Raw genomic sequence first — 22,775 nt, forward strand, 5'->3', positions numbered from 1 at the left:
GTCTCAATCTCCTGACCTCGTGATCTGCCCACTTCGGCCTCCCGAAGTGCTGGGATTGCAGGCGTGAGCTACCGCGTATGCAATTCAGTAGCATTAAATACATTTATGACGTAGTGTGACCACCGCAGCTATCTCCAGAACTTTTCATCACGCCACACAGAAACTCATTACCCAGTAAATAAAAGAACTCATTCTGCCTTATCGTCAAGCCCTGATAATCTCTCTTCTACTTTCTTGCTCCATGAATTTGACTATTCTAGGTACTTCATAAGTAAAAGTCTACACTATTTCTCCTTATGTGTCTGACTTATTTCACTTAGCAAAATGTTTTCAAGGTTCTTCCATGTCACAGAATGTACCAGTGATTCAAGTTTTTTATGCCTGAATATTCTATTTTATGGGTAAACCACACTTTGCTTCTTCACTCAGAGGCTGATGAACATGTGGGTTATATCCACAATACTGTTTTGGGAATTGTGAATAGGGCTGCCATGAAATTGGGGTACGTGTGTCTGTGTGCGTTTCTGATTTCTATTTCTTTGGATGTATACTTAGGAGTTCAATGGCTGGCTTACAGAGAAATTCTAAGTTCACCTTTTTCAGGAATACTTACACTGTTTTACACAGTGACTGCAGTATTTAACATTCTCCCCAGCAATGTACAAGGGTTGTCATTTCTTTCATCCTCTCCCACATTGGCTGTATAATAGCCATGCTAATGGGTGTGAATTGGAATTTCATTGTGGTTTTGATTTACATTTCCTTAATGACCAATGATGGTGAGCATCATTTCATGTACATAATTGTCTTTTTTTTTTTTTTTTTTTTTGAGACGGAGTCTCACTCTGTCGCCCAGGCCGGAGTGCAGTGGCTGGATCTCAGCTCACTGCAAGCTCCGCCTCCCAGGTTCACGCCATTCTCCTGCCTCAGCCTCCCGAGTAGCTGGGACTACAGGCGCCCGACACCTTGCCCGGCTAGTTTTTTGTATTTTTTAGTAGAGACGGGGTTTCACCGTGTTAGCCAGGATGGTCTTGATCTCCTGATCTCGTGATCCGCCTGTCTCGGCCTCCCAAAGTGCTGGGATTACAGGCTTGAGTCACCGCGTCCAGCCTATTTATTTTTCTTTTTGAGACAGAGTTTCATTCTTACTGCCCAGACTGGAGTTCAGTGGCATGATGTCGGCTCACCGCAATCTCCGCTTCCCGGGTTCAAGCAATTCTCCTGCCTCAGCTTCCTGAGTAGCTGGGATTACAGGTATGCGCCACCACACCTGGCTAATTTTTGTATTTTTAGCAGAGATGGGGTTTCTCCATGTTGGTCAGGCTGGTCTGGAACCCCCGACCTCAGGTGATCTGCCCGCCTCAGCCTCCCAAAGTGCTGGGATTACAGGTGTGAGCCACTGCGCCCAGCTGAACAACTTTATTTCAAGTCCTTCATTTATCTTGAGTCAGGTCATTTTGTTTGTTTGTTTATTTTTGTCTATATTTTGTGATGCCATTTATTTCTGGAGCCTGGGAATTGGCTCTGATGATCCTTCTTGGTGGTTACCTGTAGACATGGTCTTCCAATTGTCCTTGAAATGCTGATACATGTCAAGTTTGACATGGCTTACGTGAATTGATGGCTCTTATATATAAAACATGGTTCTTATTTTGAATGACGATGGCTCTTACTTTGATGGCAGGCAGGGGTACATCATAATGTTCTGCCCAGCAAGATGTCAGCTTATATTTTGTTCTTCCGGCTATTGATGTCCAGTGTTCTGACAGATACTACCCTAAAGCCCCTCTTGCCCTGTATGTTTAGATTTTTGCATTTGCCCTGATGATTAAGGATGGTGTAAAATTTTAGTAAGTCCTCCATAGTTTTTGGAAGAATGTGTTTTATATGAGCTATAAAATTACTTCCATGGTCTGATTCAGCCTACGAAGGAATGCCAGAATGAGAAATAATTTCAGTTATCAATTACTTCACCATTCACACATGAGCATGTGTAGCTGTACAGCACTGAGCCCATCCATTAAACATGCAGACAATCTCCAAACAATGGGAATGGCCTGAAGCTGGAGAGAAACTAATCCATTTGGAATACTGTGAGGGGCAGCATGGGCATCGGAGTATTCTCTGAGATATGTTGGTTTCATCCAACATATAGTTGGGTCATAAATTTTGTGCATGCCAAGGCAGCCAGCCAGTTACCTTTTAGATTATTAAGTATCCATCATCTGCGTCTATGTCCAACCCAGTGGAAGATTAGCACAAGGCAAAGCATCAAAAGAAAGGAGCTACAGTCCCGGCGCGGTGGCTCAAGCCTGTAATCCCAGCACTTTGGGAGGCCGAGAGGGGCGGATCACGAGGTCAGGAGATCGAGACCATCCTGGCTAACATGGTGAAATCCCGTCTCTACTAAAAAATACAAAAAAAATAGCCAGGTGTGGTGGCGGGTGTCTGTAGTCCCAGCTACTCCGGAGGCTGAGGCAGGAGAATGGCGTGAACCTGGGAGGCGGAGCTTGCAGTGAGCTGAGATCCGACCACTGCACTCCAGCCTGGGCGACAGAGCGAGACTCCGTCTCAAAAAAAAAAAAAAAAAAGAAAGAAAGAAAAGAAAGGAGCTACAGTGTGATTGGCCTAATGTATAATCTGTGCAACAGTTGTCTCCCCTTCGTACCTATTGGTGTTTTTCCGATTATTGAGTTTTACTTGATAATATAAATCAAGGATAATGGCACGTTTGTAAATTCAGCAGAGATAAGGTGCCATTTTTGGCTTCCTATTTAGCAGTCTTTTTTTGTTTTGTTTTGTTTTGTTTTTGAGATGGAGTTTCGCTCTTATTGCCCAGGCTGGAGTGCAGTGGTGCAATCTCAGCTCACCGCATCCTCTGCCTCCCAGGTTCAAGTGATTCTCCTGCCTCAGCCTCCCAAGTAGCTGGGATTACAGGCATGCGCCATCATGCCCGGCTAATTTTGTATTTTTGGTAGAGATGGGGTTTCTCCATGTTGGCCAGGCTGGTCTTGAGCTCTTGACCTCAGGTGATCCACCTACCTCAGCCTCCCAAAGTGTTGGGATTACAGGCGTGAGCCATCGTGCCCCGTCCTGTTTAGCAGTCTTTTAATGCCCAGAGATGTAGTAGAAGTCTCCTTAGTATGGGGTAGACAGTGAACAATAGCCATTTTAGTAGAGAGGTGAACAACCTCTAATAGTGTCCCAGTTATGTATGTTCATTGGCAATGAGTGTACCAGAACAAGTTGTAAATGCAAAGGATTTTCAGATTGTGCCAACAGCAAAAAAGACTCCCAAAGCATATCTGGAATCAGTGTCAATGGTGGCAGTTTCCCCTTTGCCAACATGCAAGATCTAGTAAGAGCAATGAGCTAGAGGCTCAGGCTGCTTTTGCAGTGAGTAAAGAGTATGCCTCAATTGTTTCATGTGGAGAAATTATGACAAAACCCGTTACAATGTTTTCCCCACATTTGTGTTAAGAGGGACCTTCTCAAAATGATAGTAAGTCTAGGTCATCCACGGAGGTGTCTAGGAGATCTTCCTGTGGCTTTAGGACCATTTCTATCTGTGCATGACAGTCATGTGAAATGGGGTGGGGCTCTCCAACATCAGGTCAAGGTAGTATAGTGGCCAGATTTACTGGGAAGATGTCAGAAATAAATCAATATGACAGAACTGAGAGTGTGGAAATAACCCCTTTTGCTATCATTTGAATGTTTGTGTTCCCTCAAAATTCATAGGTTAGAACTCAATCCCCAGCACCATAGTTTTGGGAGGTGGGGACTTTTGGTCTTTTGGCAGAGCTCTCATGAATAGACTAATATAACGGGTTTGATGAATGGGGTTCGCCCTCTCTTGCCCTCTGTCTTCTGCCCTGTGAGGATGCAGTGTTCTTTCCCTCCAGAAGATGCAGTAAGAGGACCTTCCCTAGGTGCCGGCACCTTTATCTTGGAATTCCCAGCATCCAGAACTATGAGAAAACTAATTAATATTCTTTGTAACTTGCCCATTTGGCAGTATTTCATTATAGCAGCACAAACAGACTAAGACACTCTTCATGGGTAGTTAACTAAGTTTCAACAAATAGGCCAAGATAAATTAAAGGGGAAAGTCTTTTCAACAAGCTACTAGAGAAGTTGAATATTGACCTTCAGAAGCATGAACTGAGCTCCTGACAGCATGCATTAAAGTTAACTCACACTGAAATGGTAAAAATATATATAAATTCAGCAACAGATATTAGAGGGTCTTTGTGACAGAGGATTGGGGAAGGAGTTGTGTTTCATTTTCTTTAAAAAAAAAAAAAAAAAAAACCCGGCCGGGCATGGTGGCTCACACCTGTAACCCCAGCACTTTGGAAGGCCAAGGCAGGCGGATCACAAAGTCAGGAGATCGAGACCACGGTGAAACCCCATCCCTACTAAAAATACAAAAAATTAGCTGGGCGTGGTGGCGGGTACCTGTAGTCCCAGCTACTCGGGAGGCTGAGGCAGGAGAATGGCGTGAACCCGGGAGGCAGAGCTTGCAGTGAGCCGAGATTGAGCCACTGCACTCTAGCCTGGGCGATAGAGTGAGACTCTGTCTCAAAAAAAAAAACAACTCAGAAATAAACATCCTAACTCAGAAAAGCATAGTGTTGCCATAGAACTGACTGTGAGGAAACTAACAGCAATAATTTCTATATTGTGTTTAAACTTGCACATACAAATTTTGAGCTTTCTAGCTTCTCTTAGGATTTCTTTTATCCTTTCTCCCTGTTGGGGGTTGGGCAGAGTGGGTCTCACGATTGTTGATTTTTCCTACATCATGGTAATGTGAACAGCTATTTTTGTCTGGAAGCTTTTATATGTATTTAAATCATTGCAGAAATCAACTACCTGCTTGTTGCCATTTGTAAAAATATACAAAATCTGTATATAAACCCCTGACAATCAGTTAGTTTGATACATTGTGCTCTCTTTTAACATGTGTGAAAACAAATAAATAGAACATTGTTCCAGGAGCAGTTAATGTGAGGAGTGAGGGGTGGAGCATTTCATAGAATGGTAGTTTATCCTTCAGAAAGCAGTTTCTAGCCTAATAGACTGGGAGTGTGTGTGTATGTGCGTGTGTGTGTGCGCTTAATTTTTTTTTTTTTTTTTTTTTTTTTTTTTTTGAGACGGAGTCTCGCTGTCTTCTGGGCTGGAGTGCGGGGGCGTGATCTCGGCTCACCACAACCTCCGCCTACCGGGTTCAAGCGATTCTCCTGCCTCAGCCTCCTGAGTAGCTGGGATTACAGGCGCGTGCAACCGCGCCCGGCTAATTTTTTGTATTTTTAGTAGAGACGGGGTTTCACCGTGTTAGCCAGGATGGTCTCGATCTCCTGACCTCATGATCCCCCCGCCTCAGCCTCCCAAAGTGCTGAGATTACAGGCGTGAGCCACTGCACCCGGCCGAGATATCATTTTTTTCATTCGTTTTCTAAACATGTCCATTTGTCCTGGCAGAAAATGCTATAGTTTCTAGAAGTTGATTGAAGATTTCATTTCATCTATTGACATCTCATGTTCAGCTCCTTTCTATTTAGCCATGGGTACCAGCTTCTAGTTTATAACAAAAAAAAATTTTTTTTTTTTCAGATGGAGTTTTGTTTTTGTTTTTTGGTTTTTTTTTTCTCGCTCTGTCGCCCAGGCTGGAGTGCAGTGGTGTGATGTTGGCTCACTGAAACTTCTGCCTCCCAGGTTCAAGGGATTCTCCTGCCTCAGCTTCCTGAGTAGCCGGGGTTATAGGCGCGTGCCACCACATCCAGCTAATCTTTGTATTTTTAGTAGAGACGGGGTTTCAGCATGTTAGTCAGGCAGGCTGGTCTCGGACTCCTGACCTCGTGATCCTTTTTTTTTTTTTTGGAGACGGAGTTTCGCTCTTGTTGCCCAGGCTGCAGTGCAATGGCACGATCTCAGCGCACCGCAACCTCCGCCTCTCGGGTTCAAGCGATTCTCCTGCCTCAGCCTCCCGAGTAGCTGTGATTACAGGTATGCGCCACCACACCCGGCTAATTTTGTATTTTTAGTAGAAACGGGGTTTCACCATGTTTGTCAGGCTGGTCTCAAACTCCCGACCTCAGGTGATTCACCCGCCTCGGCCTCCCAAAGTGCTGGGATTACAGGCGTCAGCCACTGCGCCCGGCCATAACGCTTTTAAGTCTAATATTCTTACTTCATAAATATATGGAGAAAGGCTAATGTTTTCAAATTCAAAGTCTAATGTCTCGGCTTTTGATTGAAGCGTTTAATTTATGAACATTTAATGGCATAAGGAGGGAGAATTTCCACGCTGTCCAGAGGGAACAGGTATTTTGAGATCTCAGAGTTAAATTCTTAACTGTTCCTCCCGTATCACCAGCTTCTGATCCACCCCGGGGCTCCATTTTAGGAATCATTGTCTGATTTCCCAGCTTGGGGATACGTTTGACCTCCTGAAAGGGGGTCTGCTTGTGAACTGTTGGTGCAATAGGCTGCTTCTCTGAGCTAGTTCAAGTTTTTGCTTGTCTTCTCTTTTGATTCTTTACAAAATATTGCTGCCATATAATTCCAGTTTTCCCACATACTTAACAATTTTATTTTGTTGTCGTGTTTTTATCTTCTGGGCTGAAAATGAGTAGATTGTGAGATAAGGTGAGGGAACAGCTTGACCACGTCGCCAACAGCCTCATCCCGAATTTCTGATCCCTGGAGGACATCAGGCCCTCCCTCTTGCTGCAGGGTGGCCTGTGTGCCCTGGGATCCCCTCCTGCTCCGAGGTCCGGGAATGGCCCCACTGGACAGAGAGCCTCGAACTCCCTGCACACACTTATGAGTCCCTGTCCAGGAGAAAAAAGCAGGAAGAATCCACTGAGTACAATCAGGAAATTCTAAAATGCAAACGTCACTTCGGGAGGGGTCAGGTCACTGCGATGGGAGGAAGCCCGCCTTGCCAAGGGCAGTGTCTGGAACCTGTTCATCCGGCTCCACTCAGCACTGTGAGATCGCTTCTTCTGTCAATCAGTCACCAAGGGGCGGGATCTGGAGCACTATCCAATCAGGGCCGAGGGGGCGGGGGGTGTGAGAACTGTCAATCAGGCACGCTGCAGGGAGGAGGGTGCGACGTTCAAAGAGCCCGCGGAGTCTTCTCCACGCCCCTGCGCTCTGAGTCTTGGGTCTGTCGCTGAGAGAGAGACGCCCTGGAAGGTCTGTGTCAGCGTCTGTCTCGCCGGGACCCACACTGGACGCTGGCTTATAGGGAGGACACCCGGACACCAAGAAGCCGGGAAATGGTGAGTGTGCAGGGCCCGGCGTCCCGAGGCAAAGAAGGGGCAGGTTGGAACTGGCCGGAACCGATCGTGAGAGGACCCGGGCCTCGTCCTGGGCGACTCCGGGGTCTGCAAACCAGAGTGCCCCTGGCGCAGCTCGGCCCTTGGTCCCCTCGGCCGCAAGATGGGGCTGAGGCGGCAGCCGGGACCCCGGGCGTCCTGTCCCGTCCCTGCGCGGCCACTGCGGCCGGCGCCCTCTCTGGGCAGCTCCGCGCTCGCAGCTCCGCGTCTCCCCAGATTGTGCGGCTGTAACCGGCACAGGTTCGCGGCCCGAGTCACTGCACCGAGACGCCGAAGGCTACATCAGAAACAGTTTAATGGGGGAGAGGGGAGGAAACCCCAGATCCGCGTCCCTGAGAGGTTTGGGGATGGGGTGTTTGGGGGTGTGGACAGGGGCGTCTGGGGTGTGGGGTCGCTGGTTGGTGGGGAACTGAGGGGTGACTCCTGGGACAGGAGGTGAAGAAACCGTATTCTCCTGCTGAGTGGGGTCTTTAGCCTGCTTGGCGCCAGCCTTTCCGCTGCAATTCAGGATCCGAGAAAGAACTCAGGCGACTCTTGAGCAACTCTCAGAGATCTTATCCCCAGGCACGATGAGGAAGCCGGCGGTCAGCGTCTGCTGTGACCTGACTCTCAGGGAGGCGGCCTCGCGAGGCAGCGGGGCTGAGGGCAGCTGGTTAATATCTAACTGCAATCTCGCCTCCAGCCTGGCTCGCAGTTCCTGTGAACCCGGTGAGGAGGCTGCACGGTGACAACAGAGGGTCACCAGGCAGAATCCAGACTCGTGTGTGTGGGCTTTGTGCTTGGGAAGAGGAGCTGTGGTGGGTTCCCCAGTCCCTTTTTTCTTCCCAAGGGTGACCGGTTCCCCTCTGAGTCTTCCACAGATGTGGGCAGCAGGGTCTCAAATCCACCACCCTGTCCCCCATCCTAACTCCTCCTAGGGCTGGCAGCAAATCCCTTGGTTTCAGAGCCTTCCCCAGGCTAACTTTCTCTCAATTCACAGCAACTTTATGAACTCTTTGTCCCTCAGGCAATATTTCAAACAGAGGCATTATTTTAATTGTCACTTTCTTTTCACATAGCAAATATGGCTCTTTTTAAAAGATTTGTTTTGGGTTTGTGAACATTTCACATGTGAGGAAGCAAAGAATGACCACTTGACTCCAGTACAAAAAAAAAAAAGTGTATGTGTGACTGTCCTTTATCCTGTCTACATAGAGATACCCGAATATTTTCAGTCGAGGTTCCTCTTTGCAAATGGCATAGGGTGATCTGTCCTCAGCCCAGTCTCTGTGGTGTCCTGGTCCCTGGTTACAGAACTGTTTGGGGCTGCTCCAAGATGCTCGTAGCTGCTAAGTCTTTTATAGTGTCTAGTGAATATCAGCTTTGAGTAACTCCTCCCAGAAGACAGCCTGAGGTGGGGGGTGGGACTTTATAGGGGAGCCACCGGCTGCCTTGGGGTGGGAGGAGTTCACTAGTATACTGTTCCTCAAAAAGCAAAGCCCTTAACACATTCAGTTTTTCTTCCCCAACCCCAGTTTGCATTCCTTGGGGACACGTGGCTGGTGAGCCAGCTGGTTGGCGGTATTGAGGGAGCTTCTCCTGGGAGGGTAATTACTCAGCAGTTCATGGGGGTGGAAGATGTCCCAAGTGATAGGAGGACCTGACCTGACACTTGAGTCAGATTTGTCTGTGTTCCAGTCAGCCCCTCCCTGCATTTGTCATCTTGAAAAGATTTGTTCACTCATTTCAGCTTCAGCTTTTTATTAACTGCTAAATGCATTTTATCATTAGAGCTTAATGAAGAAGGTAAAGTATGTTCAAAACGGCAAGAACAAGTTGGGTTTCAGAAAACTAATTACATATTTAGTCCTATTATTTCTTTTTTAAACTTTTATTTACTTTTTTTTTTGAGACGGAGTCTCACCCTGTTGCCCAGGCTGGAGTACAGTGGCATGATCTCGGCTCACTGCAGTCTCAACCTCGTGGGTTCAAGCAATCCTCCCACCTTGGCCTCCTGAGTAGCTAGGATTACAGACGTACGCTACCACGCCCAGCTAATTTTTAAAATATTTTTAGTAGAGACAGGGTTTCACCATGTTGGCCAGGCTGGTCTCGAACTCCTGACCTCAAGTGTTCCACCTGCCTTGGCGTCCCAAAGTGCTGGGATTACAGCAGTGAGCCACCACGCCTGGCCTCAGGTCTGTTTTTTTATTGGATGATTTCAAACGGAATTTCAGGGCCTAGCAGTGAAAAGAAATTGGGAAAAACTCTTTTCCTTTATGACTGCAGAAAAATGAATACATTTTTGCAAGAAAGTGTGGTGGACATATTGATGAATTATAAAGATTTACCAAAATGTTAGTTCCTCTCCTTTGTAGAGTGGAGAATCTGAGACAGTGGATAACTCTATTCTGTTCCTGTTATGTGGACTTGACAGATTAATGCTAAATCCTGTGGGACAGGACTTTCCAACAGCTAAAGAACTCAAATATCATTATTCATTTACTAAATGATTTATTATTATGGAAAATGATAAATTAATGACATTTGTTTTCTGAAACGGATAGATACTTGTGCTTTTTCTATTGAGCTATAAAATATAGATGCGTTGCGGTTTTCTTCCCTCCTGTAAATGTAAATGCTGGATTGGAGTGATTTTGCTGAACTCATCACACATGGTATGTTTTTTTTAAATCCCCGTGTAAGGCAGGTAAGGGTAAGTGAGTAGCCTTGACTGGGGTGGAGAAGCCTGAGGCCACTGACTCTGAGCTAAGATCAATCTGGAGCCTGCAAAGGGAGGTCATTGAAGACCCAGTTGAGTTGGTTCTTCCTGGGGAACCTCCCTGGCAGGTGTCCCAACCTGTTCATTCCAAACATGGGAGGAGCCCTTTATACTGAGAGAAGCTACAGAGCACTGGAAAGGTGGAGATCCACAGGCAGGGACATTTGGGGTGATGCCCTGTCTGAGGTAGTCTTTGTTACCGTTGTGGGGATGTTGTTAGATGTTCTCAAGTAAAATGAATCTGGATTTGGACAAGAAGTGACTTCATTCTAAAAACATATTGCAAAAGGAGAAAACTACCAACTATAAGATCTGCAAGGATCTCAAAGCTGAGGCAGAAAATTGCTTTCCTTTTTCTTTTTTGAGACGGGGTCTCGCTCTGCTGCCCAGGCTGGGTGCAGTGGTGCGATCTCAGTTCACTGCAACCTCCGCCTCCCAGGTTCAAGTGATTCTCCTGCCTCAGCCTCCTGTGTAGCTAGGATTACAGGTGCCCCCCACCACGCCCGGCTAATTTTTTGTATTTTTAGTAGAGATGGGGCTTCACTGTGTTAGCCAGGATGGTCTCAATCTTTTGACCTCAACTGATCAGCCTGCCTCGGCCTCCCAAAGTGGTGGGATTACAGGCGTGAGCCCCCACGCACAGCCAGAAAAATTGCTTTTCAAAGTGAAGAGCAAACAATATTAGAAAGAAGGTAGGAGAGAGAGCAGGATAGAAGGTGAAAATCAGATCCTACATCAGAGAATGTTTCACCTTGACTTCAGTCAGTTCTTAGGAGAGGTTAAAAAGGAGGGATTGTGGCCAGGCACATGGCTCACGCCTGTAATCCCAACACTTTGGGAGGCCAAGGCGAGTGGATCACCTGAAGCCGGGAGTTTGAGACCAGCCTGGCCAACTTGGCAAAACCCCGTCTCTACTAAAAATACAAAAATTACCTGGGTGTGGTGGCACGCGCCTATAGTCCCAGCTACTCGGGAGACTGAGGCAGGAGAATCGCTTGAACCTGGGAGGCGGAGGTTGCAGTGAGCCGAGATTGTGAGCCACCGCACTCCAGCCTGGGTGACAGAGCAAGACTCCATCTCAAAATAAATAAATAAATTGATTAATTAAAAAGAGGAATTGTGGCTCAGACTGAGTCCAGCAGGGAGAGAAACTTAAGGAAGGTTTGCTCTACATTAATTTTGTGCAGGCTGGTTAGTGAAGACAAAATTGTTCAGCTAATCATTTCTGAGGCAAAAGTGGGAATTTGGTGAGGTTTTTGTCTGGTCTTGTTACAGGTTAAAAAGGGGGCATAGTCGAAGCAATGCAGAGGGTGTTACATTGCATTCAGCTGCTTGTTCAGAACACACAGGACAGGTGGTAGAAGGCTGAGGTGATTTCTTTTCTTTTCTTTTTATTTTTTAAGGCAGAGTCTCACTCTGTTTCCCAGGCTAGAGTGCAGTGGCATGATCTCAGCTCACTGCAACCTCCACCTTGCCTCCCAGGCTCAAGCGATCCTCCCACCTCAGCCTCCCGAGTAGCGGAAACTACAGGCATGCGCCACTAGGCCCAGCTAATTTTTGTATTTTTCATAGAGATGGGGTTTCGCCATGTTGCCCAGGCTGGTCTTGAACTCGTGGGCTTAAGTGATCCAGCTGCCTCGGCCTCCCAAAGTACTGAGATTACAGGTGTGAGCCACCTAACCTGGTCTGAGGTGATTTATTTAATTCTAGCTATTAACCGAGATTACAGAGCTGGGGTTAAATTCAACATTATTAGAAGTCTGGTTTTACATTCACTGTGTCTGTTTAATCAGGGTATTATACAAATTTAAAAGTCTGTTGGGGCTGACTTAGAGAAAGACTCCTTTTGATTCTGCCTGCTGGATGAAGGGGTTTATGAATCTGAGAGTTTGTTTGGGTCTGTGATACAATTTTTTAAAATATTTGGTCTTTTTAAATTTTTGAGATGGAGACTTGTTCTGCCATCTAGGCTGGAGTGCAGTGGCATGATCTCAGCTCACTGCAACCTCCATCTCCTGGGCTCAGACAATCTTCCTGCCTCAACCCCTCAAGTAGCTGGGACTACAAGCGTGCACCACCATGCCCAGCTAATTTTTGTATTTTTTGTAGAGACAGGGTTTTGCCATGTTGCCCAGGCTGGTCTTGAACTCCCAACCTCAGGTGATTCTCCTACCTTGGCCTCCCAAAGTGCTGAGAATACAGGTGTGAGTCACCGTGCCCAGCCTAAAAAAAATTGGTAGTTGTTTCTTTTTTTCTTTTCTTTTCTTTTTTTTTTTTTGAGGTGGAGTCTCACTCTCTCTCCAGGCTGGAGTGCAGTGGTGCAATCTCAGCTCACTGCAACCTCCACCTCCCGGACTCAAGTGATCCTCCTGCCTCAGCCTCCCAAATAGCTGGGACTACAGGCATGTACCACCATGCTTGGCTAATTTTGCCTTTTTTGTAGAGGTGGGGTTTCTCCATGTTGGCCAGGCTGGTCTCGAACTCCTGACCTCAGGTGATCCACCTGCCCTGGCTTCCCAAAATGCTGGGATTACAGGCGTGAGCCACTGTGCCTGGCCTTTAGCCAGTTATTGAACTGGAGGGTGGTGCTGTTGTATTTATACACAGTTGGTTAAAAGGTTAGTTCCTGGGGCTTATAAATGAGATCTGCAGTGGGGGCCTGTTGTGGGACGGGGCCTGTAGTAAGAAACTTAAGGGATCTGTGTTAATTCTGGGTAGGGTGAGAATTGAATTATTGGACACCCAGTTGTTGCTGGAGAATTGGTTGGTGTTCAGCGAACAGCACACCTTTGTTATGAGAAGTCAGAGGCACCACAGGTCAAAGCCTTAAACTGACTGTCTATTATTCATTATATGTTTATCATGTGTGAATCCAGATGCATAGTTTTCTCTCTTCCGAGTTTTCAGTTAATTAATATTGCACTTAATATTCCATTAATACGATGCTGAAAAGGTTTTTTTGTTTTTTTGAGATGGAGTTTTGCTCTTGTTGTTGCCTAGGCTGAAGTGCAGTGGTGCAATCTTGGCTCATGGCAACCTCTGCCTCCCGGGTTCAAGTGATTCTCCTGCCTCAGCCTCCTGAGAAGCTGGGATTACAGGCGTGCACCACCACGCCTGGCTAATTTTGTATTTTTAGTAGACACAGGGTTTCTCCATGTTTGTCAGGCTAGTCTCGAACTCCCGACCCCAGGTGATTCGCCTGCCTCAGCCTTCCAAAATGCCGGGATTGCAGAGTGAGCCACTACGCCTGGCCAGCTTTTTTTAGTTTCTTTGCCTCAGTCTGTTTGATACATGCTGCTGTCTGAGGCGTGGGTCACCCACTTCACTCTCATATTCCACAGCTCATGGGATTTGAATTGTTTCATTTTTGTTGGACTTCGTTGACAATGTCATCTTTTTTTTTGTCCCCAAATGATAACACTTTATAAATTTTGTACATACGGGGGGAAATGTGCTGGGTTGTAAATTATGGATAAATTTAAATGTACTAGGAAAACCTGTTGGCACATATGGATTAACTGGCAGACCATGTGTGCGTGTGTGTTTATTCCTTACAAATATTTATCTCCGTGTGATTAGATGTTGCTTTTTACTGATTAGCATTGGTGCTGAGCATTTTTTCTATATGGTCTTTCATCTTCTGTGAAATAATTTTCAGCCATTTTCTCATTAATTAATTAATTAATTTTTAAGTCAGGGTCTTGCACTGTCACCCAGGCTGGAGTGCAGTTCTGGGATCATGGCTCACTGCAGCCTCAGATTCCTGGGCTCAAGCAATCCTCCTGCCTTAGTCTTCTATGTAGCTGGAACTGCAGGCACATGCCACCATCCCTGGCTAATTTTTAAATTTTTTTGTAGAGATGAGGTTTTGCCATGTTGCCTAGGCTGGTCTCAAACTCAAGCAGTCCTCCCGCCCCAACCTCCCAGAGTGTTGGGATGACAGGCATAAGTCACGCACAACTCTTCTTAATTTTCAGAGTTGAATTTCTCAGTTCCTTCCTTTAGGACCTACTTACATAAGAAAACGGCCGGGTGCGGTGGCTCATGCCTGTAATCCCAGCACTCTGGGAGGCTGAGGCAGGTGGATCACCTGAGGTTGGGAGTTCAAGACCACCCTGACCAACATGGTGAGACCCTGTCTGTACTAAAAATACAAAATTGGCTGGGCAGGGTGGCACAGGCCTGTAATCCCAGCTACTTGGGAGGCTGAGGCAGAAAAATCACTTGAACCCAGGAGACAGAGGTTGCAGTGAGCTGAGATCACGCCATTGCACTCCAACCTGGGCAACAAGAGCGAAACTCTGTCCCCCCCCACAAAAAAAAAGATTCTTTACTCAGGGACAAGATGTAAGCCCTAAATCATAAGAACTCCCCAAACAGGTTAATTTCCAAACGTAACCTGTAGGATAGTACTTCTTTATCTGGCCAGGTGACCTAATTGTTTTTCCGGGTAGACACCTTAAGGCCCATTGTCTGACCTGTTTTTATTTTATTATTACCAAGGTAGCCACTGCCAAAATAATCTTACAAAGAAAGCCCTGACTGGGTAGAAATTAGATTCAGGTATATTGGTCAGGTAAGACACAGAGAAAGCAACTCAACAAAATGCAAGAAATAACAGAAACTATGTATTACTTAGAGATCCCAGAAAGAAGAGGTTAGCAAGCATTGAATGCCAGTAGGTACTGGGAAGCCATCTAGGGCATATGTATTTTGCCACGTGGTTTTATAAGTTTTGCCTTATGTATTTTGATGATTTGTTTTATGAGCGTAGATAGTAAGGATTATTATGTCTTCTTGTAGAATTGACTTCTTTATCTTTATGAAATCTCTTCATCCCTTGTATCTTTCCTTGACCTAAAACGTGATTTATCTGAATTTAAAATAGCTATTCCGTATTTCTTTTGATTAGGGCAAGAATGGCATATATTCCTCCATACATTTATATTTCATGTATGTGTGTCTTTCAGTTTAAAATGGTTTTCATGTACACATTGCTGAGTCTTGTTTTATTTGTTGGTTTTTTTTTTTTAGAGACAGAGTCTTGCCCAGGCTGGAGTGCAGTGGCACAATCTCAGCTCACTGCAGCCTCCACCTCCAGCCTTCACCTGGGTTCAAGTGAATCTCATGCCTCAGCCTCCCAAGTAGCTGAGATTATAGGCATGCATTGCCACGCCAGGCTAATTTTTTTGTATTTTTAGTAAAAACAGGATTTCACCACGTTGACCAGGCTGGTCTCAAACTCCTGGCCTCAAGCAATGCACCCGCCTCAGCATTCCAAAATGCAGGGCTTACAGGCATGAGCCACCGTGCCGACCAACCTTGTTTTTTTTATTCTATTCAGCCAGTCCATGTCTTTTTAACTGGTGTATATAGCTAATACACATTCAAGTGGTATTGACATAATTGGTAATATGTATACATGTTATTGTTTTCTATTCTTATACTTGACTGCTTTTTCAACTTCTTCACTTTTTCTGCTTTCATTTTAACTGAGCATTCTGTATGTTTTTTTTTTTTTTTTTTGAGACGGAGTTTTGCTTTTGTCACCCAGGCTGGAGTACAATGGCACGATCTCGGCTCACTACAACCTCCGCCTCCCAAGTTCAAGCAATTCTCCTGCCTCAGCCTCCCAATAGCTGGGATTACAGGCATGCCACCATGCCCAGCTAATTTTTGTATTTTTAGTAGAGACGGGGTTTCACCATGTTGGCCAGGATGGTCTCAATCTCCTGACCCTGTGGTCCACCCGCCTCGGCCTCCCCAAGTGCTGGGATTACAGGCGTGAGCCACCACACCCGGCTGGTTAGAAGGTTTTTAACCTTTTCAGACATTGGTGATTTTTATTAGGTTTGACAATATAATCTTTGTTGACTACTAAAAGTCTCTTTAGCAATTTAGGGAATATTATAGATAATCATGAGAGGTGACATTGAGTTTTTTCTTAGAACATGTGCACTCTTTCCCCGTCTTTCCTTCTCCTTTGTCATTATCCAATGCAAAATTTGTAATTTTTCCATTGAGATAGTGAGTTCTTTTTGTTTTTGTTTTTTGAGACAGAGTCTGGCTCTTTTCCCCAGGTTGGAGTCCAGTGGCGCGATCTCAGTTTACTACAACCTGTCTGCAATTCTGCAATTCAAGCAATTCTGTCTGCCTCAGCCTCCCAAGTAGCTGGGATTACAGGCGCCTGCCACAATGCCTGCCTAATTTTTGTACTTTTTAGTAGAGACGGAGTTTCGCTGTGTTGGCCAGCCGGTCTTGAATTTCTGACCTCAGGTGATCCACCCATCTGGCCTCCCAAAGTGCTAGGATTACAGGTGTGAGCCACCGTGCCCAGCCTGTGAGATATTTTTTAATAGTCTTTTGTCATGCTTAACTACGTTTGGTCTAGAGGAAACCAGCTGCCAGTTTCCAAATGTTCTCTCTTAGTGTAATTGCGTAGGATGGGCTGAATATCCCATGTAACAAATTGCAACCAAACATGTGAAACGTTAGCTACTAGGGTCCCTCAGTAGCGATCCAGTGTCCAGAGTGTTTTCTCATAACTGTCTTAGTCTGATTTTGTTACTTATAACAGGGTTACCTGAGCCTGGGTAATTTATTAAAAACCACTGTTTTTTATACTTCTGGAGGCTAGGAGGCCCAAGATCAAGGCTTGGCATCTGGTAAGAGCCTCCTTGCTGGTGGGGACTCTGCAGAGTCCCTAGGTGGCACAGGATATTGCATGGCCAGGGGCCCAGAGAAGAGTTCAGGTCTCTTCCTCTTCTCATAAGGACACTAGGCCTACTCCTGAGATACCCCGTTTATTCATTAAGCCATTTATCTACGAATGGATTAGTACATTCCTGAGGTCCAAACCCTCAAGATCCAATCAACTCTTTTTTTTTTTTTTTTTTTTTTGAGACAGAGTCTTGCTCTGTCGCCCAGGCTGGAGTACAGTGGTGTGATCTTGGCTCACTGCAAGCTCCACCTCCCGGGTTCACACCATTCTCCTGCCTCAGCCTCCCAAGTAGCTGGGACTACAGGCGCCTGTCACCACGCCAGGCTAATTTTTTATAGTTTTAGTAGAGATGGAGTTTCACTGTATTAGCCAGGATGGTCGCAATCTCCTGACCTCCCAAAGTGCTGGGATTACAGGTGTGAGCCACCACGCCCAGTCCCAATCAACTCTTAAAGCCCCACGTTTCATTATTGTCATACTGAGGATGACGTTTCAGCATGAGTTTTGGAGAGCACAAGCATTCACACCTAGCAGTGGCTAACAGGTATTCTCTCTCTGCTGACCATATAACAAACTTCCAAACTCTCAGAGGGGGAATAGGAGTTAAAATATATATTACATACATATATATTTTTACTTGTATTATATTTTTTGAGACAGGATCTCACTCTATTTCTTAAGCTGGAGTATACTGGCATGATCACGGCTCACTGCAGCCCCAGCCTCCTGGGCTTGGGTGATCCTTTCACCTCAGCATCCTGGATATCTGGGACTACAGGCATGCGCCATCACATCTTGCTATTTATTTATTTATTTATTTTTGTAGAGACAAGGTCTCACCATGTTGCCCAGGCTGGTCTCGAACTCCTGGGCTTAAGTGATGCACCTGTCTTGGCCTCCCAAAGTGCTGGGATTACAGGCATGAGTCACTGAGTCAGACCTAGTTTTATTTTTTGTTGAGAAAAGGGCTCACTGTGTTACCCATGCTGGTCCTAAACTCCTGTTCTTAAGTGATCCTTCCACTTTGGCCTCCCAAAGTGTTGGGATTGCAGGCCTGAGTCACCATGCCTGGCCTCTATATTTTGCATAAACAGTTTAGGCCCACTCAGCCTCTGCTTTAGTTACGTTGGTGGGACCCCTTTCTTAGTCCAGTGCCTACACACCATGAAAGATCCAAGTTTGCAAACGAATCTTTGTCAGGATATGCAGTTTCAGGACTGGGAGTGGTAATTCTTCTACACAATAGGTAGTTATACTTTGTCATGACAAGAACTACACAAACCGCTGTAGAACTAGACATCAGGGGTGACGCAGGCAATAAGACTCACTCACTTAACTCACCAACAAGAGGCAGGTTCCTATTCGACTATTACTTTACCAAACACATTCAACTAAAGCATCACAACGGTTTTGTCGGAAAAAGTGAGTGTAGACAGAATAAGAGTGGGTTTACTATGTCATTGAATAAATGCTTGGAAACCACAGCATCATGCAAAGTTTATGCAGTGAGTATGGATTCTCAGTGCTGTCCGTCTCAACCTTCCTCCTCTGCACATGTGGGATGTTTCAGGACTCAGTGGCCTTTGAAGATGTGGCTGTGAACTTCACACAAGAGGAGTGGGCTTTGCTGGGTCCATCACAGAAGAGTCTCTACAGAAATGTCATGCAGGAAACCATTAGGAACCTGGACTCTATAGGTAAGGATGACATCATCTCTTCACTCAGTCAATTGGAGACATTTGTTTCCTGGTCATCAACGCTGTTCATGATTTGAAATATGGAAAGGGCCTATGGTTGGCCCTTGAACAACACAAGGTTTAGAGGTGCCAGCCACTCAAACAGACTTACATCCTTTAATAACTTTTTTTGTCCCCCACAACTTAACCACTAATAACCTATTGTTGACTGGCCCACTTATCGATAACATAAACATTAGATTAATCCATATATTGTATGTCACATGTATTATATACTGTACTCTCACAATAAAGTGAGCTAGGGAAGGAAAATGTTGATGAGAATCATAAGAAGAGAAACTGGCCGGACGCGGTGGCTCACGCCTGTAATCCCAGCACCTTGGGAGGCCGAGGCGGGTGGATTACGAGGTCAGGAGATTGAGACCATCCTGGCTAACGTGGTGAAACCCCGTTTCTACTAAAATTACAAAAAAAATTAGGCGGGCGTGGTGGCGGGCGCATGTAGTACCAGCTACTCGGGAGGCTGAGGTAGGAGAATGGCGTGAACCCGGGAGGCAGAGCTTGCAGTGAGCTGAGATTGCGCCACTGCCCTCCAGCCTCAGTGACAGAGTGAGACTCCGTCTCAAAAAAAAAAAAGAAGAGCAACTATATTTACTATTCATTAAGTGGAAGTAGATCATCATAAAAGTTCTCACTCTTGTCGTCTTCACATTGAGTGGGCTGAGGAAGAGGAGGGGTTGGTCTTGCCATCCCAGGGGTAGCAGAGACTGAAGAACATTCATGTATAAGTGGAGCTGTGCAGTTCAAACCCGTGTTGTTGAAGAGTCACGTGTACTTTGGTGAATGAATCATGCATGATTGCAGTAGACGTAAAATCTTAAGAGTTTTTCTACAATTTTATAAAAATTTTTAGTGATTTTCCTGGGTCTACCTTTTAGAAACGAAATGGGAGGACCAGAACATTGGAGATCAGTGCCAAAATCCCAGGAGAAATCTAAGGTAATTTGCACTCACAAAAGAAAGCTATGTCCCTGCAGTGGTTCATAGAATGATAAGAAAATTTTAAAAACAAGCAGAGAAAATAAACAAGCCCAGCTTAAATTTATTCATCCTAATAATTCTTTTTCTGACCAAGCACAGTGGCTCACACATGTAATCTCAGCACTTTGGGAGGCCAAGGTGGGAGGATTACTTGAGTCTAGGAGTTTGAGATCAGCCTGGGCAACATAGTGAGATCCCTATCTCTATAAAAAAAAATTTTCCCCAGGAACATATAGTTAAATGTGACATAGCTATTCAGTCTTTGCAAAATAGTTCCCTTGGAAATGGAATTAAGAATCTCCATGTGGGCCAGGAGTGGTGGCTCACGCCTGTAATCCCAGCACTTTGGGGGGCTGAGGTGGGTGGATCACCCGAGGTTGGGAGTTCAAGACCAGCCTGGCCAACATGGAGAAACCCCGTCTCTACTAAAAATACAAAATTAGCCAGGCGTGGTGGCGCATGCCTGTAATCCTAGTTACCTGGGAGGCTGAGGCAGGAGGATTGCTTGAACCTGGGAGGCAGAGGTTGCGGTGAGCCGAGATTGCGCCATTGCACTCCAGCCTGGGCAACAAGCGCAAAGCTCCGTTTCAAAAAAAAAAAAAAAAGAAAGAATCTTCATGTGAATATCACTGTTTTCCTAATAGCTGTCATGGGACCATCTTACACAGCACTGTCACTTCACGTTCAAACAGGATGAAGCCTGTACTTTGCATGATAATGTTAAAAATGTAAATCTAGTATTTCAATACACATAAAATCACTTGTAAACAAACCTTTAGTAATGTATTTCTTGTTCGTTACAGAAGTCATACATGTGAAATTAAAGATGATAGTCAATGTGGAGAAACTTTTGGCCAGATTCCAGATAGTATTGTGAACAAGAACACTCCTCGAGTAAATCCATGTGACGGCAGTGAGTGTGGTGAAGTCGCCATGGGTCATTCCTCTCTTAATTGCAACATCAGAGTTGACACTGGACACAAATCATGTGAGCATCAGGAATATGGAAAGAAGCCATATACACATAAACAACGTGGGAAAACCATCAGTCATCAGCACTCCTTTCAGACACATGAAAGGCCTCCCACCGGAAAGAAACCCTTCGATTGTAAAGAATGCGCAAAAACCTTCAGTTCTCTTGGAAACCTTCGCAGACACATGGCGGCACACCATGGAGATGGACCTTATAAATGTAAGTTGTGTGGGAAAGCCTTTGTTTGGCCCAGTTTATTTCATTTGCACGAAAGAACGCACACTGGAGAGAAACCGTATGAATGTAAGCAGTGTTCTAAAGCCTTTCCTTTTTACAGTTCCTATCTAAGACATGAGAGAATCCACACGGGAGAGAAAGCGTATGAATGTAAACAGTGTTCCAAAGCCTTTCCTGATTACAGTACCTATCTCAGACATGAAAGAACTCACACCGGAGAGAAACCCTATAAATGTACACAATGTGGGAAAGCCTTCAGCTGTTACTATTACACTCGACTCCACGAAAGGACTCACACGGGAGAACAACCCTATGCGTGTCAGCAATGTGGGAAAACGTTTTATCATCACACAAGCTTTCGAAGACACATGATAAGGCACACTGGAGATGGACCTCATAAATGTAAGATATGTGGGAAAGGCTTTGATTGTCCTAGTTCGGTTCGAAATCATGAAACGACTCACACTGGAGAGAAACTCTATGAATGTAAGCAGTGTGGGAAAGTTTTATCTCATAGCTCGAGCTTTCGAAGTCACATGATAACACACACAGGAGATGGACCCCAGAAATGCAAGATATGTGGGAAAGCCTTCGGTTGTCCCAGTTTATTTCAAAGACACGAAAGGACTCACACTGGAGAGAAACCCTATCAATGTAAACAATGTGGTAAAGCCTTCAGTCTGTCCGGTTCCCTTCGAAGACATGAAGCAACTCACACTGGAGTGAAACCATATAAATGTAAATGTGGGAAAGCCTTTAGCGATCTCTCTTCCTTTCAAAATCATGAGACAACGCACACTGGAGAGAAGCCGTATGAGTGTAAGGAATGTGGGAAGGCATTTAGTTGTTTCAAATACCTTTCTCAGCATAAAAGGATCCACACAGTAGAAAAACCTTATGAGTGTAAAACATGTAGGAAAGCCTTCAGCCATTTCAGTAACTTAAAAGTCCACGAAAGGATTCACTCTGGAGAGAAGCCGTATGAATGTAAGGAATGTGGGAAAGCATTCTCTTGGCTCACTTGCCTTCTAAGACATGAAAGAATTCACACTGGAGAGAAACCCTATGAATGTCTCCAGTGTGGTAAAGCCTTCACTCGTTCCCGTTTCCTTCGAGGACATGAAAAAACTCACACTGGAGAGAAGCTGTATGAATGTAAGGAATGTGGGAAGGCACTGAGTTCTCTCCGTTCCTTGCATAGACATAAAAGGACTCACTGGAAAGATACTCTGTAAATGTATGGAATGTGGGAAAACATTCAGTACTTTTATTTAATTTCAGAAACTTGAAAGAACTCATTTTGGAGATAGACCCTATGAATGTAAACACGGGATAAAGCCTTAAGTAGTTTCAATTTTTTAAATACAGTTATCCCCCAGTATATTGCAGGGGATTGGTTCCAGCACCCCCTAAATCTACAGATGCCAAGTCCTTTGTTATATGGCATATTTGCATGTAACCTATGCACATCCTCCTGGATACTGTGTAAGTCATCTCTAGATTACTTTTAATACCTCATGCATTGTAAAAGCTATGTAAATAGTTGTTTGATTGTATTGTTTAGAGAATCATGACAAGAAAAATAGTCTCTACGTGTTCAATGCAGACACAACCATTGCAGGCCCACCTACAAGAGTATATGTCACCCAGAACATTAAAATTTCTTTGTTTTAACATTCACAGATTGCTTTTGTTCTGTGACCTGAACGAGCATGTTAACACTCATCAAAATCCTGCTTCTCTCTTGATAACCCAAGTATAATGATGATGATGGTGATGATTGCTGGATGGTGCCTAACACTGTCACGTGTTGTAGCATTGTAGATAAGCAGTGAGACATCAGGCTAAGTTGAATCTTGACAGAATGTCAGGATGGTCATCAGTGTTGAAAGAACTAGGTTCTGATGCAGATGTTGACTTGTTGGAGGAGGCCAAATAATACTAATGTCAAGATCTGTTCAGCTTCAGTGCTGCAGATCCTTAACCATGGAAGGTT

General features: G+C 45.1%; 1 protein-coding gene across 2 annotated transcripts; it reads left to right on the plus strand.

The window, feature by feature from the left end:
- The first annotated feature begins 7,110 nt into the window (after positions 1–7,110).
- ZNF823 (zinc finger protein 823) lies at positions 7,111–22,459 on the plus strand. 2 transcript variants are annotated; one of them, XM_007995341.3, is made up of 4 exons: positions 7,111–7,292; positions 18,402–18,528; positions 19,467–19,527; positions 20,373–22,459. In XM_007995341.3, exons 1-4 carry the CDS (start codon positions 7,290–7,292, stop codon positions 22,012–22,014), a joined length of 1,833 nt encoding a protein of 610 aa, XP_007993532.3. In that variant the 5' UTR covers positions 7,111–7,289; the 3' UTR covers positions 22,015–22,459. The 2 variants fall into 2 exon arrangements, with proteins under 2 accessions (XP_007993532.3, XP_072873026.1); XM_073016925.1 differs by lacking the exons at positions 18,402–18,528; positions 19,467–19,527.
- The last annotated feature ends 316 nt before the right edge of the window (positions 22,460–22,775 follow it).

This window comes from Chlorocebus sabaeus, chromosome 6 (genome assembly GCF_047675955.1).
Source record: "Chlorocebus sabaeus isolate Y175 chromosome 6, mChlSab1.0.hap1, whole genome shotgun sequence".
In the NCBI taxonomy this organism is placed as follows: domain Eukaryota; kingdom Metazoa; phylum Chordata; class Mammalia; order Primates; family Cercopithecidae; genus Chlorocebus; species Chlorocebus sabaeus.